General features: G+C 41.5%; 1 protein-coding gene and 1 long non-coding RNA gene across 2 annotated transcripts in view; both read right to left on the bottom strand.

Moving 5' to 3' along the window:
* Positions 1 to 474: 474 nt before the first annotated feature.
* On the bottom strand, positions 475 to 6,362 carry LOC306999169. The gene is made up of 3 exons (XR_013797757.1): positions 6,121 to 6,362; positions 903 to 1,039; positions 475 to 805 (listed from the first exon to the last, which is right to left on the bottom strand). It is a non-coding gene; the product is annotated as an uncharacterized lncRNA (long non-coding RNA).
* Positions 6,363 to 8,757: 2,395 nt separating this feature from the next.
* The window catches only part of chd7 (chromodomain helicase DNA binding protein 7), a 72,123-nt gene continuing 66,212 nt past the window's right edge, over positions 8,758 to 14,668 (bottom strand). Inside the window, exons 32-38 of the mRNA XM_079611992.1 lie at positions 14,387 to 14,544; positions 13,801 to 14,028; positions 13,245 to 13,649; positions 12,970 to 13,167; positions 12,712 to 12,852; positions 12,519 to 12,623; positions 8,758 to 10,965 (exon numbers count right to left, since the gene is read on the bottom strand). Coding sequence (XP_079468118.1) covers positions 9,910 to 10,965; positions 12,519 to 12,623; positions 12,712 to 12,852; positions 12,970 to 13,167; positions 13,245 to 13,649; positions 13,801 to 14,028; positions 14,387 to 14,544 — 2,291 coding nt within the window. The 3' untranslated portion in view covers positions 8,758 to 9,909. The remainder of the gene's footprint in view (positions 10,966 to 12,518; positions 12,624 to 12,711; positions 12,853 to 12,969; positions 13,168 to 13,244; positions 13,650 to 13,800; positions 14,029 to 14,386; positions 14,545 to 14,668) is intronic.

Here is a 14,668-nt window from a genome sequence, read left to right as displayed (position 1 = left end):
TGATATATTTCCACTAATGTACACAAATTATTCACTAGTCTAATTTGTATATTGTGTGGTGAACTATACAGTTTTCTAGGAATTCAGATGGCCCTCAAGGTTTTCAAATGACAACTTCTAATTATTCATTTTTATAACAATGATCATTTGAAATTCAGAAAAGATGGTTATGTGGAAAATGGCAGTCATAAATTTGTCCCACCAAAAATGTCAACAGACAATAGCAAATAACAACATTGGAAATTATCGTTTGACAAGATAGACCACAGAGAGAGAATCTAAATAAAGGCACTGCATATCCCAAATAAAGCAAAAGATTTTACCGGATTTGAACATTGCATGTACAAAACAATTGAAACATTCTTCAAGATATTTGTGTTTTTGTTCCACATAAGACAGAAACTCAGACAGGTTTGAACGACATGAGGGTGAGTAGGCTATAGGCTAATGATTACATTGATTTAATTGCTTTAATTTACTAGACTGTATTGTTAAGTGCTTACAACAATTTTACCAAACACTTCATTTAACTTTTATCAGACATTCATTTTTAGTTAATTTACAAAACAACGAGGTCTATTACAAACACAGAAATGTCCTGTATAAAAGCTTGAACATTAGGTCCATATATATGCACTACACTTGATTTCCAGCAGAGGTCCCTCCAACAACGACTCTCAATCTGACTGACCACGTGCTCTCTGTGGCTTGACCGAATGGGCTGTTTCATCTGACTTCAAGTGTGTTTTCAGACATTTTTCTTGATCGTGGAAGAAAACCATCAGCCTGTCTTCATTACAATATGCTAACATAGAGAAATAACAAATATTAAAGAAAAGAGATAAACATACATAGCCTACATATTAACTTGCAGTACAGGCCTAAATGTCTGATTTGGACACCTTTTTTTTCTTGGTAGATGTGTGGTAGATCAGTTTTCGTAGTTAAATTTGATGTTTATCATATGCCGAGTCTTGCCTCCTGTTGTTTGTGATCTACTCACTCACACATTGATGTCCAAAACCCTGACCTTGAAAGCCTGAACTTAGAGGGAATCAAATGATTAGAAATTGTGTCTTTGCCTTGAGTCGATTATATTAATGAATTCTCTTATAGTGGCCCTATAAGAAATAAGATTGCAGAATCATTTTAGACATTTACATCAACATGTATCAAGCTTTTGCCATTGTAATTTCTGTGGTTTTTAAATGTCACTTCACGTCTTCTTTCACATTGTGAGGCTTCACGGCTTGTCATTCCGAGCATGTTTATCTCAAACAGAGATGCATCCCTGTCAGATCCACACTTGATCTGCTGAGGAGCGCCGTGGTATTAGTGCAGAGCCGTGAACTTCTCTGTGTCCATGACGCATCCCCTCCTCCATTAGCCATCAGGACGTGGGGACTGGGATTGGGAGGGGGCCCGGTGTGGGGGGGAGGAGCTCTTTTGTCCTGAGCGGCGTTGTGGCTAATCTAAAGACCTGTGATGGACGCCTCTCTGGCTGGACTCCACCCCTGAGAGGAGCAGGGGGGATGGGAGATCGCGTGAGAGGGCAAGGGGGGAGGGGTGGAAGGAGGAGGAGGAGAAGGCGAAGGCTGGAGGAGGGGGGAAGGTCATTAGTCAGCATGGCGAAAAGGAGAACAGCAGGACACAGTGCCACACATTACAGCCCCACCACCTCCTGCATTGTCCTTCCTCACAGGCCAAATGACTGCTGGAGTTAAGTTTCTAATCTCTCTTGAGGGGGTTGGAGCGCCTCTTTTTTCATGGTAATCTAGAGTTTTGGGCAGGTAAAGTATGTAACACATGTAAATGAATGAATCCTTCACCAGAGGAGGAGATAGGAAGGTTTGTTTTAAGATTAGGATTGTGTCTGGCCAATTATATGTATTGGGACCCTTTGACCTGCGCTTCTATCTTTAGATATCTATAGGCCACCCCTGTGTGCGTGACTGTGAAGAGAAAATGTAATATTTTTGCACCCAGCTCCATCAAAAGTGACCTTTACTGCTCAGCATGGCACCACAGCAACAGACACCTGCTGTTCCCGTCCTCGAAGGCCATCAAACCGCATGTCTCTCCCAAGAACTTTCTTTTGTTGATTTAAAAAGACATTTTACTACCATGGTTGTTTTAGAAAATGCAGTGAGAGGATGAACGTAAAGTTGGTGTGGCATCTGAGGCAGTGCTGGCTAGCGATCGGATGTTGATTCTTAACCGTCTCAGTAGAGGTGCGGGCGGCCGGCAGCCAGAACTCAAGGCACAGACACGGTCCAGACTCACGGCTGCGTTTGTGTGACACGCTGATAAGAGATGCAGCTGGAGGGAAACCAGCCTCACTTGGTCAAAACACAGCGGAAGAAGACGCCAGAACACAGATGAATGGGGGTCAAATGAAAAAAAGACAACAAAAAACTACACTACGATTTTTGTTTTGTTTTAAGAGTAACATTACAAAGTGTGTAGCAAGGTTCTCAACTGGTTTTGCTTCAAGGACCATATTTTAGGCTACTTTGGCAAAGTTGCCCCAAAAACAGTTTATTGTATGAAAATAAACCAAAAAGCCCTTTAAATTGAGTCATGAAATGTATTAATATAAGGCCTTGAAAAAAATATAGATTTCTTGATTTTAATCAATTCTCATTTTTGTGAACCGATATCGATTTTTAAATACCAAGAATCTATCTTTTAGTCTATGCTGTATTTTAGTTGATGAATTAACAGATAATTGTAGCATGTCTCTCATCCAATAACTCACAATAAGATTGTGCTTTCTTACTTTTGATATAAAACATACAATCTCAGATTTCAAATTCTGTCCATATTATAACGATATTCAAACAACAAATACCGCTTTGGCGCTCAAGTAACACTACATTTACCTCAGAAAAGGCATTCAGTGACCAACCCTTACAATTAATACCTTAAGTTAATTTATAGGCTACATAAGATAAGTTCAAGTATATTCAAGTCAAAGTCTAAAGTCAAAGTGTTAATAGTCATATGCACAGTGAGGAAAAATACATTTCCCTGTACAATTAAATTCTTTCTTTGCTGTCCACATTGAATGCCCAGACAAGTGCAAAGTATGCTAAAAACAGACACACACACACACACAAACAAAGTAAAAAATGCTGTAAAGATAAGAATTAGACTATGAAAATGTTAAAATATAGTATGTCTGTATATATATATATAGGCTACTTTATATAGTAATACTAATATCAATGTTAGTACTAGGCTACTTGGGACTAAATTGGCCCACTTTTAGTGTGTAAAAGTATACTTTTGAGTATTTTACTTTTTTAGTTTTATATATCCTTATAGTTCGGTTTGTAAACATTTCTTGAATTCCATGCTCTCGGCAACTAAAAAGCCTATACTTCACCATACAAAACACATTGTTACACAAACCAAGTTTGTCTTCATTGCAAGTCAACCTGTATATAAAGGGAGTTTATGCAAAAAAAATAAAAAATGTTGTCATCATTTGTTTACTTTTTCCAAATCCATAAAATGTTCGTTCATCTTCGAAGCACAAATTAAAATATTTTAATGAAACCTGAGAGATTTCTGTTCCTCCATTAAAAGTCCATTCATCCAAAACACTGGCACTTCAAAACATTCATAAAGAGACCGTAAAAGAAATCTGTTACACTTTACACATTACATGGTCTCAAATACATGCAACTAACCATACACCAAATCCTAACCCTAACTATGTTGTTAATTAATATTACTCATTACTAAAATGTATAATTACACTATAATAAGGACACCTTCAAATAAAGTGTAACCATAATCCATATGGATCGAGAAGTTTAATCCAAGTCTTCTAAAGAGGCATAATCTTTTATATAAAATTTAATTTAGACCTTTATACACACATAAACATTGATCAGCGCGCATAAAATATGGTAAACAGAAGCTCAACCGGACTCAAACTTCATTGGTTCTCATGTGTCAAAACCAATGAGAACCAATGTGATCTGAACCAACAGAAATCTCTCAGGTTTCATTACAATTGCTTCTTTTATGTTCCAAAGATGAACAAAAATCATACATTCATTTTAGTGTCAATATCCCTTTAATCTATTCTAGCCTGTCATATTTTGTACCTTGTGTCATTAATTTTTTTTTAATAATTTAAGGATGAGGGTTTATGTAAAGTTTGACAACCTTTGACATCAGCATTGAACATTAACAAGTCGATTTATGTTTCTATCCTCATTATTCTGATTATAGATTCATTTTATTATTATATAGCTTTAGCATTGTTGCTGTCCGCAACTGTATCAGAACAGACAACCCACAAAAAAACACTGACTTTTAGGGTCTTGTTTAGTGGTCAGACACTTTCATCTAACAGGACAATTTAAGACTGAATCACACTGAGATTTGAGGATTTAACATTTAGTCTCTCAGAGATGAGAAACTGCCATGTGTTAAGTTATGCATTCCTCTCTCCCACCCCCATATCAGCAGAAGTTGGGCAAAATATTCTGCAGCAAATCTTCCTTGGCGAACAGGGCATAATAAGGTTGTTTGTGTAGCGCATGAGCGTTTAATTTCATAGTGAAATACAGCCCGTCTCTGGGGCCTCACAGCTCACAGACACTGGCTCTGGGCAATATGGCTTCTGATGAGTCATACCTGTGCTCAATAATCAGTCTTCATCTCAACTGTGTGACTGACAAGCACAGGCCAGCAAGCAAAATAATGTTTGTGGACATGACATGAAGGTCATCTTCTGTTTTTACATATAAACTTAAAGGATTTTCACCCATAGTTTACAATAAAATGAGAACTGTGTCATCATTTACTCACACTCTCTCACTCACAATCTCCCATCTTTGACATTTTGAAGTGATCCCATATTTGAATATACATTAATGTAGGATAGATAAGATTAGAGAGCTGCAGAGGAGTCTCAATGAATAACGACTAAACATTTAGACACACACAAAGCTTACGGAAAACTTCAAATAGGCCTATAGTGTATAGTTGTATAATTTGCACTTCTTTCATGGTGCTTTTGGTCATTTTAGGAGCTTGACATTTAGTCACCATTAACTTCCATTGCATGGAAAAGAGCAGTGCGGAACATTCTGCTAAATTCTTATTTTTTTGTTTCTTGTAAAAAAGAAGAAGAATACATTCAAACAGGTTTGGAGGATGAGTAAATGACATATTCTTGGGATGACTCTTTATTTAAAATATATTTCTATTTTTATATCCCTCGCTGTTTTCCACAAGAAGCTGTCGGAAGTAGCCTAGCTAAGTTGACATCTGTTTGCACTACTGAGAGAGAGCGTGAAAAAGTGCGCGCGCGCAGTTTGAGAAACAGGCCTGGCGAGCAGTCGGCATGACACTTATCACCCAGCCTGCGATTGATGCTCTGCCTCTCGCCCTCAATGTCACGCACGACACATCCGTCTCCGAGGGAAACAGGAGGTGTGAGAGCGTGTGACAGTTTTAAATCCCCTCAGCCGGGGAGAAGGACATCGACGCTGCATCTGATAGAGCTCGGCTGCGTCACCCCTCCCCCTACCTGTGTCACCGGCGCGGGATACTGTGATCAATCACGGCGAGGCACCAGGTCGTCAAGGCGACCGCAAAATCGCTCTTTATCGGAAAGCTGCAGAGACAGGCGGCCCGACCAACTCGGAAATGACATGTTTATTGGCTCGGAATACGAATCAGCTGGCCAGAGCCTGACATTTGAAGAAAACAGTAGTTTTTAGGCTCATTGGCTGGATGGTTTCGACGAGGGGGGAGGGGGCAGATCAGACGGATAGACGCTATAGGCCTATAAACCCATGCTTTTTGTGACACATCTACTGGAATCCTGTAAGAGGAAACTGTAGGTCATCGGGATCAGATTCCTGTGCATTACTAAAAACCCTGTAGGCTCTCGCTGAATATTAAATCAGTTCAGCGGCTGAACAGTGCAGCAAAAGTATGAAAAGATAACGTTACAGTAGGCCTATCTCTGGCGCTAGATAAAAGTGCGCTGAGCCCCTGACTTGCAGACCTGTCACAATAGCTAATGAGCTGCTCTCGTTAAGGGAGCGTCCACCAATTAGCTGATTATGTAATAGTAATTTTGATTAGTCGCACCTCAATGCCTCCGGTCATTTCTTCTGAGAGAACGGACCCGGAACGGAGTTGCGTCCATGAATCAATCCTGGAACAATACTGTCAAAAATGTAATCAATCTTCTGAACTTAAAAAAAAAAAAAAAAACATACACTCAAGGGCTGAATCCTAAATCGCCCCCTATAAGTTACCCTCAAATAGGGTGTTATTTGAGGGGACAGCCATTTGTAGTGGTGTCTGAAACCATAGTTCACAATTTTTAATTGAGAGTGCACTTTATTCAATCCCACGTTGCACTGCAATAACGAGTGTACATGAGGGTTTATGGGTCGATTTCGGATTCAGCCAAGGTCATTGCAAAACGGAAGTTCCGCCCCGTTCACTGTCGCTAGAGGCTTGTGGTTCATTCCTGCTGTCGCGGCATCGGGCCATATTATCTTTAGAAAATGTAAGCTTACGTGTTTACACGTCAACGATGGAACGTTACTAAAAACAGAAGGTTTTCCTTAGCGGTTTACAGATGACAACTTTGTCAAAAATGATCCCCATTTTCACAGATCCGCAAAAGGTAATTTTGTAAAGAAAAAAGACCTTATAGCTGCACTCGTGTTCTGTCTTCCGGTTAGTTTGTATTTCCACAGCATCTTGATTGAAGTAAGATCTTACGGATTTAATGAACCGCTCGTTTTAAAATATTCTTGGTTTACTGACATTTAACGTTAGGCTATGAAATCTCCTTCAAAAATTACAATGCTCATGATAACGAACAAGTAAATCCACTTCACCAGCTAATTACTAGACAGCAATGCCATATAAATATACTGAGCCACCGCAAAAATGCAAAGTGTTCAATGTTCAAAAGACAAAATAAAAAAAGATGGCTGCGTATGGTCTAATAAACACTAAACAAGTACGGTAATGTGCTTGTGAATGACGTCAACGTTTTCACATTGATCATGTGTAGTAGACAATAACGGTATCGTTTTCAAATACTTGCACTTTGAAACCCGTTTTCAAAAGTTTGCGTTTTCAGACCCCCCCAAAATGCATTGTCGTAAATGAACACATGCTGTCGCCAATAGTCACTGTCGCTAGTGTCACCAGCCCTCCATTGAAAATGAATGGAATCATGGCGCTGTCGCTGGCAGTGTGAACAGGGCTTTAAAGAGCCAATCACTTTTTTGTTTACTTTTTAAGTAGGTGGACAAGCTTGGGGGAGAAAAAGAATATAAACGTCAAAAATAGTTTTCTCTCTATAAAGTGATTACATTTGAGTAAAAATAAAATGTATAATATCTTTGTTGTCAGATTTTATTTGTTGTTGATCTGTAATTTAGACACACAAAGCAGAGTTTAGTCTTTTCCCATTCAAGTAGTTAGGTGCTGTACATGGCCAGAAATAATCAACTTGTTTTACAAATATGACCACTGAGTGAACTGACTTTAAGGGACTTTGGAAATGTATAGTCAACATGGTTTAGTTTTTTTTGAAGCACAGAAAAAAAAAAGTGTAATTAAAGGAGTAGTTGACAATGAATATCATTGAAAATTGTTAAACCAATACATATGGATGATTTTCTGATATCACCTCATGAATTTTATCTTTTGGTGGTTCAGTGCCAAAAGTCCTCTTTTACAGTCTACAACCGCAGCAGCCAAGCATTCAGTTTGGGCTTCCCGATAAAGGGCCTCTCCCAAGGGAAAGCTGCCAGCTCTAATCCCAGCGCCCAGCATTAGTGAACTGTGCTGTGCTGCCATGTTTGACGCTCAGTGGCCAACCACAACCTGCCTCCTCGCCAATGACAGACTTCACACCCAGCAGTCAGTGGTTTGTGAAGGAGGCACGATGCCGGCGGTGACGAGCCCTCAGCGAGCGACTGCGCCATGTGTCAAGATGGCACATAATGACTAGGAACCACAGAAGATCTTCAATGCCACAAAACCGCCCTGACAACACAAGAACTCGCTCTTCATTAAAAACAGGAAGCAAAGAAAATCTATTCAACAAACGCAAGAGCAGTCCACTGTTAATCGGCTATAAAGGACCAGGGAAAACAATTCCCACATCCAAAAACTCCATTAACGTACATTAACACCTCAGGACTTCAATGGCAACAATAAAAGGCATCATTGACAACTGTGTATGAGCACCTCCTGTCCAAATCTCAAACTCCCGCCAAGAACTGCATGCTGGGTGCACACGAGACCTATGGATTTCACGAGCCACTTCATCGGAAAGTGCAATTATGAAAGATGTCTGTCGAGAGAGGGGGGAAAAAGCCTTGTTCCAGGCGTTAGGCTCATAATGGCTGGCTACTGGAGCGGACAGAGAGCCCCTGCCATGTCCTCCCGTCCTGTCGGAGCGCATTATGTCAACCGCTCCACAGGACTGATGGTGTTTATGATGGCTAGAGTAAACAGGCCTGTCGGAACCCCTTTCCCCGGCAACCAGGTCATGCAGCGCTACTGTATGAAGCATTTAGTCCAGAATCATTCAAGTTCAGAATTGAAATTCTTAAATTTAAATAACAAAAATGTGCTCTTTAAAGTCTGTAACGAGTACTTTGCACCTAAATTAAACATTTGGTGCTAATGATTAAAAACCTTTACAATTAATTCAAATTAATCTAGTTTAACAGATCAAACACATGTGAATGTAAAGGAAATTAACAATTTATTATGTTAGATGATATATAAAAGGTTAGTTGTCAACAGAGGATGCAGTTTGACATCCCCACAGAGCTACACAAACAGCGTTTTGGTTTCCTAGGCGAATATTGTGAGTCACTTTTATTAAAAGCATCATTACTACAGTTGGCAGCAATTTACAGTTCATCATACATGATGGTTTCAAAAAAAAAAAAAAAAAAAAAACTCACAAAAGAAAAAAACATGTACAACATTTATGTCTGTAAACTTCAAGGCTAGTTAGAATTGAGGTAATGCTGTTCAGCTTTGTGGCTAAAGTAACAAAAGTCCATTCAAATAGATAAAGGTACCTGATTTTATTCTTACACCAGTGCATTAACATGGATACAATGAGACAATTTGACTGCAGTAATTTATTTCATGTCACTTTTTCACACTTTCCGGTGTTTAGTCAAAAGAGTAAAATCGAACATTCAAAAGCTGCCTTCATTATTGCTGTCTCCACAGGTCGAGAGGTCTCCTCACCTGTTTGGATTGTCAGTGTGAGAGACTGGGAACAGTCCAAGTGTAGGCTATGATATGTGAGAACTTCGCCCGCTCCTCTCAGCAGAACAGTACAACGAAAACCACGATTCTTCCTCAGCAGCGGAGAGTGTCTTAATGCCGTTAAATTGTACACCACTGAACATTACGAGATGCTACTCATTGTTACAATATCAACAGTAGAGTAAGAGAGAAAAAAGACAAAACAAAATAATATTAAAATAAAGAGAGAGCAGCATAGCACTATCGGAACGATTAATTCCTATAATATTTCAGGAAATTTCCATCTCATCTAGAAGGCACCCACACAGTGCCAAAGACTTCAAAAAAACAAAACAACCAAAAACACAAAAAGAAAAATACATGGGGGGGGGGGGGGGGGGGGGACACCCTTTTGACATCCGCACAAATCTATGTCTGTTCGCATCATCCCTGGCTACACTAATGGTTACAGAGACAGCTTATTTGCTTTACCCTTAACGTTACCTGTCAACAAAAACCAAACAACTAAAGTGTTTTGGATATTGAGTTGGCATGTAAACATCTGGACTAACCATCCTGTCGGAGTTCAATGCGTCTCCTCAGCCCTGGGGAAATGTTAGAAGGCCTGATTCAGTTTCAGTCACTTTTGTCATCCTCATCAGCAGGTTCGTCATCGTCCTCATCATCATCATCATCATCGTCATCATCATCATCGTCGTCGTCGTCCATTCCACCCTCCATGGAGTCAATTTCCTCTACTGGCCCTGCCAGGTCATCATCTAGTACTGATGAATCAGCAGTCTTGTTCTGGCTCTCCTCTGAGTCACTGTCTTCAAGTGTGTTGTCAGCAGTTTCAACATCAGCCGCAGAGGCGTTCTGGTCCTGATTTGTGCTGGGCCCTTTGGCGGACTCCTTGTCCTCACCGGCAGCCCCCAAGGCCCCAGACACAGCACTCTGGAGGTCAGCTAGAGAAGCTTGGGGGAAGCCTGGGAGGCCCAGGCCGCCAAGGCTGGCGGGTAAAAACATGGATGGGTAGAAGAGGCCTGGGGCCATGGTGGACAGCAAGAAAGGGTTGAAGGCCAGCGGGCTAGTAGACATGCCGGCAGCAGCGGCCGCAGCCGCAGCAGCATTCAGCGCGGCAGCGTCACCGGTAGCCTCGGCAGACTCCGTTTCAGTCAGTTTCTCTGCTTTTTCCTTCTCATCTCCTTCCTCCTTGGTCTCCTCGTCCGTCTTCAGGTTGGGATTCTCCTCAGATTCAGCCTGATCTGTACCAGACGCACCGTTGGTTGCAGTCGCAGCTGCAGCCAGACTTCCCCCGAACAGACCTCCTAGACTGAACATGTTGGGGAGGCCGCCCATGCCAGGAAGCATGAGAGGCAGCATGGCCGCGGCGTGCTTGCCGTCCGCTCCCCCTCCGAGAGCAGCGGGAAAGCCCATGAGGCCAGCTGCCAGCTGGAGGCTCTGGAGGTTCTGCAGGCCCTGCAGACTGGTCAGATCCATACTGCCAAACAGTCCATTCATCAGTAAAGGATTAACACCGGACGTGGAAGCCGCTGCTGCGGCCGCTGCCTGCGCTGCTGCCGTCGCCTTGGCGATTTCAGATTTGGGACGTCTGCCTCTGCGGCGCACGCCCTCCTCTCTGACCACCGGCCCAGTCAGGAGTCGGTCAAACATGGACTCTGGGAGAAAGCCCTGGGAACAAAAAAAAAATATATTATATAATTAAGGTATAACTTACCATTAAACAGTTTAAGGTCATTAAGATTGTTTTACACATTAAAAACACAGCAATATTGTGAAATGTTATTTAAAAATATATTATATTACTTTTCTATATTAATACATTTAAAAAAGGTAATATATTCTTTATTTTTAGCAGCCATTACTCCAGTCTTCAGGGTCACATGATCCTTCAGAAATCACTCTAATATGCCGACTTAGTTCTCAAGAAACATTTCTATATTAAAAAAAATAATTGTGCTGCCAACGATTAATCGCATCCTCTCTCGTCTTTACATGATATGTATGTGTACTGTGTATTTTATATATATATTAGGGCTGTCCGTTAAACGCGTTATTAACGGCGTTAACGCAAACCTATTTTAACGGCGTCAATTTTTTATCGCGAGATTAACGCCTAGCAAACTTTGTAGTTTTTTTCACATGCTTTTGCAACAACTAGTAACGTTATTAAAACTACAACACCACACCGGATCTAGCTAGACCAGAAACAAAACAACAGGCACGCCGCACACTTGTTTGGGCTTGCGATGCGAACCGGCCAAAGAGTGGACGGGAAGCACAGCGCTGAGCCGCGTCTAGGACAACTGAGCGCGTCTCACATCGGACGCGCACTTTCTCAGTTTATGGCCAGCAATAAAAACGCTGAATGGCGCCGCCGGTGTGTGTACACTCATAGAGAATAATGTGTTCGAATTTTAAATACGAGCCGCTGCGCGACGCGGCGCTTCTCGTCTGAACGTTACGTTTTGAGTGGATGAATGATGAGCGCGAGACGCCGAAATGGAGGCCAATAAAGATTCTGAATGGAAAGTTTACTTTTAAAAAGTTGCCAAATGGTTCAATTGACAAGACCAAAGTGATCTGTGTGTTGTGTCGTTGTGAACTGAGCTATCATCGCAGCACGTCCAGGCTAAATACCACTTGATAGTCAAGCGCACACACACACACACACTCTCAGCTGATGCGTTTCTACGGCCACTCGTCAATATCAGTAACGTTACCTCGTCAGTATTTCTTTCACTCTTTTATTGATGGACAGTGTCACATTGTGTGAGAGATTATTTGCTCCAAGTGAGAATGTTAGTGTGAAATTGAACAGTATGCCAATGTTGTTTAAAAAAACAACAACAACAACATTTGCACAAAGCAAGCCGATCCACTTTTCCATGTTGATAAGAGCATTAAAATGAGAAAAAAATAATGGGACAAAAAGAAATCAAGAGACATTTAGAATAGATAAAAATGTGCGATTAATCGCGAGTTAACTATGACATTAATGCGATTAATCGGGATTAAATATTTTAATCGTTTGACAGCCCTAATATATATAAATAAAATGAATATATTTTTTTCTTCAGGATTCTATAAAGAATATAAAGTTTGAAAAAAATCTGTTTATTTTAAATGGATATCTTTTGTAACATGTCTTTACTGTCACTTTTGTTAATTTTGATGCATCCTTGCTGAACAAAAGTATCAATTTAGATCAAATCAAGACTCACCGATTGCTTCACAATATCTGTCCAGTCTGGGGCGATGGCAAATTCTGGATTTTCAATCAGCCAGCGTGGTAAATCCTTCATTGGAGGGGCCATGGCTCCTCCCATCTGTAGTCAAACAAGTTATAAATGTTGCAGCAAGTGTAAAGTACACTTTGGGGAAAAAAATTATCCATTTCTAAAAATGAATACTTGCCTTTCTTCCATTTCTAATGTTAACAACAGGGACTCTCTCCTCTCCGGTCAGAGTGTTGATGTCAATCTTGTTGGGATTGCGGCATCTGTGTCTTTTCTGTTTGGGCTTGGCGAATTGGGAGAGGAGGTGGTCCTCATTCTTCTGAAAGATAAAAACAAGAGAACTCTAAGATAAACAGCATACCACACAGGACATTCCGACATCAGCCAACATAATATATATAATTTTTTTTGGGTGGGCACAAATAATTACACTCACTGGTACGTATCCAGGCACATCCATAGTGTACGTGGGATGCTGTCTCAGCCATTCCCGTAGGTCCTTAGTGCTGGGACCATCTTCTCCTTGAAGATGGCTTCCCTCTTCTAAGCCTTCACCAGGGGCTTTCTGTGCAGGAGATGACATGGGTTTGTGTGTTCGCCCATCTACAAAAGCTTTGGTCCCATCGGAATTTTCCTGTTGAAAAAAAAATGTGTCAATGTGCTACACGAAAACGGCATGACACCCACATCACATCCTGACAGGATACGTACCACATTGAGAGGTCCTCTCTTGTTCCCCATAAAGAGCAGTTCCAACCCCTCCACATTTTTCCTGCGACCTCTTTTTCTCCGGTTGGGGAGTTCAGTGTCATGTAGAGAGCCGTTGGCCCTTGGTCTAGAGGAAGCGCCTGCTTGCAGCAGCTCCATCTGTGCTTTCAGGGCTGCGGAGGAGGCCATGGCTCCAGGGAAGGCAGAGGAGGAGGAAGAGGACGACACACCATGCAGGGCTTTGGTCAGGTCTATGGCCTGCGTCTGGCCTTCTGTGGCATGGGACTCCCGTAGCTGTGCTACCATCTCCATCAGGTTCCTGCGCTTGGCAGCACGCTCTGCCTCAATCTCCACCTTCCTCCTCCTGCGTCTGCGCTGTCGAGGTACTGACAGGCTCAAAGTTTCATCCTGTACAAGAACATTGACAGGGTGTTTAATCAACGTAACTCTTAAAATCTATTGTGTAATAATAAACAATGTCTAAACAAAAGACAAAAAGTGCATTGGCACCCACATTGAGTCTCAGTGCGCAGTAGGGAAGGTTATAGGTGGGACTTGCCTTGTTGACCTGTGGTGACATGGTGAGGTCCTCACTGCCACTATAGCTGGGCTGACCCACAATTGAGAGATCACCAAGACTCCGCCTCTGCAGTGGGCTGTCCGTTGTCATGGAGCTGTAGCCAGGCAACAGGCCTGGGAAGTCAAAGAACTGCCTCCTGTTGAAAGGCCACTTGCCCTTCATGACCGCTTCACAGATGTTGTCCATACGATTGATCATTACCCTGTCCTGAAGTACAAACACAGAAGAGCAGCACAAGTGTGAGCGAGCGTGTGCGCGTGTATGCATGTATAATGAACTAGAGGATACATAAAGGGCATCTCATTTTCTACATTTGAGCTCTGGTTTCATGTCCCAAGGATCTTATAATGCAATTTTGCTCTATTATTAAAGGATAAAGCTGAAACTAAGTACAGTCTTTTACAGCAACACATCGTAGGTTTCCTCACAGCTTTGGGCTTGGCTTCATTTACCTTCAAATCGCTATTGTGGCAAACAATTGCACAACATGCTAGAAGGGAAACCTAGACGCATATAAAGAAAATGACAAATTGTCAAAAAAGGAAGGAAAGGAGGTTTGACTAACCTTGGGCCAGAAAGAGAACAGTGAGCGTTCACTGAACATCTGAGAGGCTGGCGGCTCGACGTCATCAACACTAAAGCAGTCCCTGGTCTCATCGCGGGCAGTGCTCAAGGAGGCGTTACTCTCCTCGTCAAAATTCTTACTCTCGGAGGCGGCTCCAACTGCAAATCATAATGATCTTTCAATACAAACAAGACTGCAACAAATTGTAAAATCAAAATCTATGGTAAATGATAAATGAAAATTGATCAGTGTAAAAACTGCTTAAGCAGCCAACAGTTTCAA

This window comes from Phoxinus phoxinus, assembly GCF_949152265.1.
Source record: "Phoxinus phoxinus genome assembly, chromosome: 5".
Lineage (NCBI taxonomy): Eukaryota > Metazoa > Chordata > Actinopteri > Cypriniformes > Leuciscidae > Phoxinus > Phoxinus phoxinus.
Note: the sequence above shows the minus strand (reverse complement) of the source record. Positions and strands in the feature narration are given on the sequence as shown.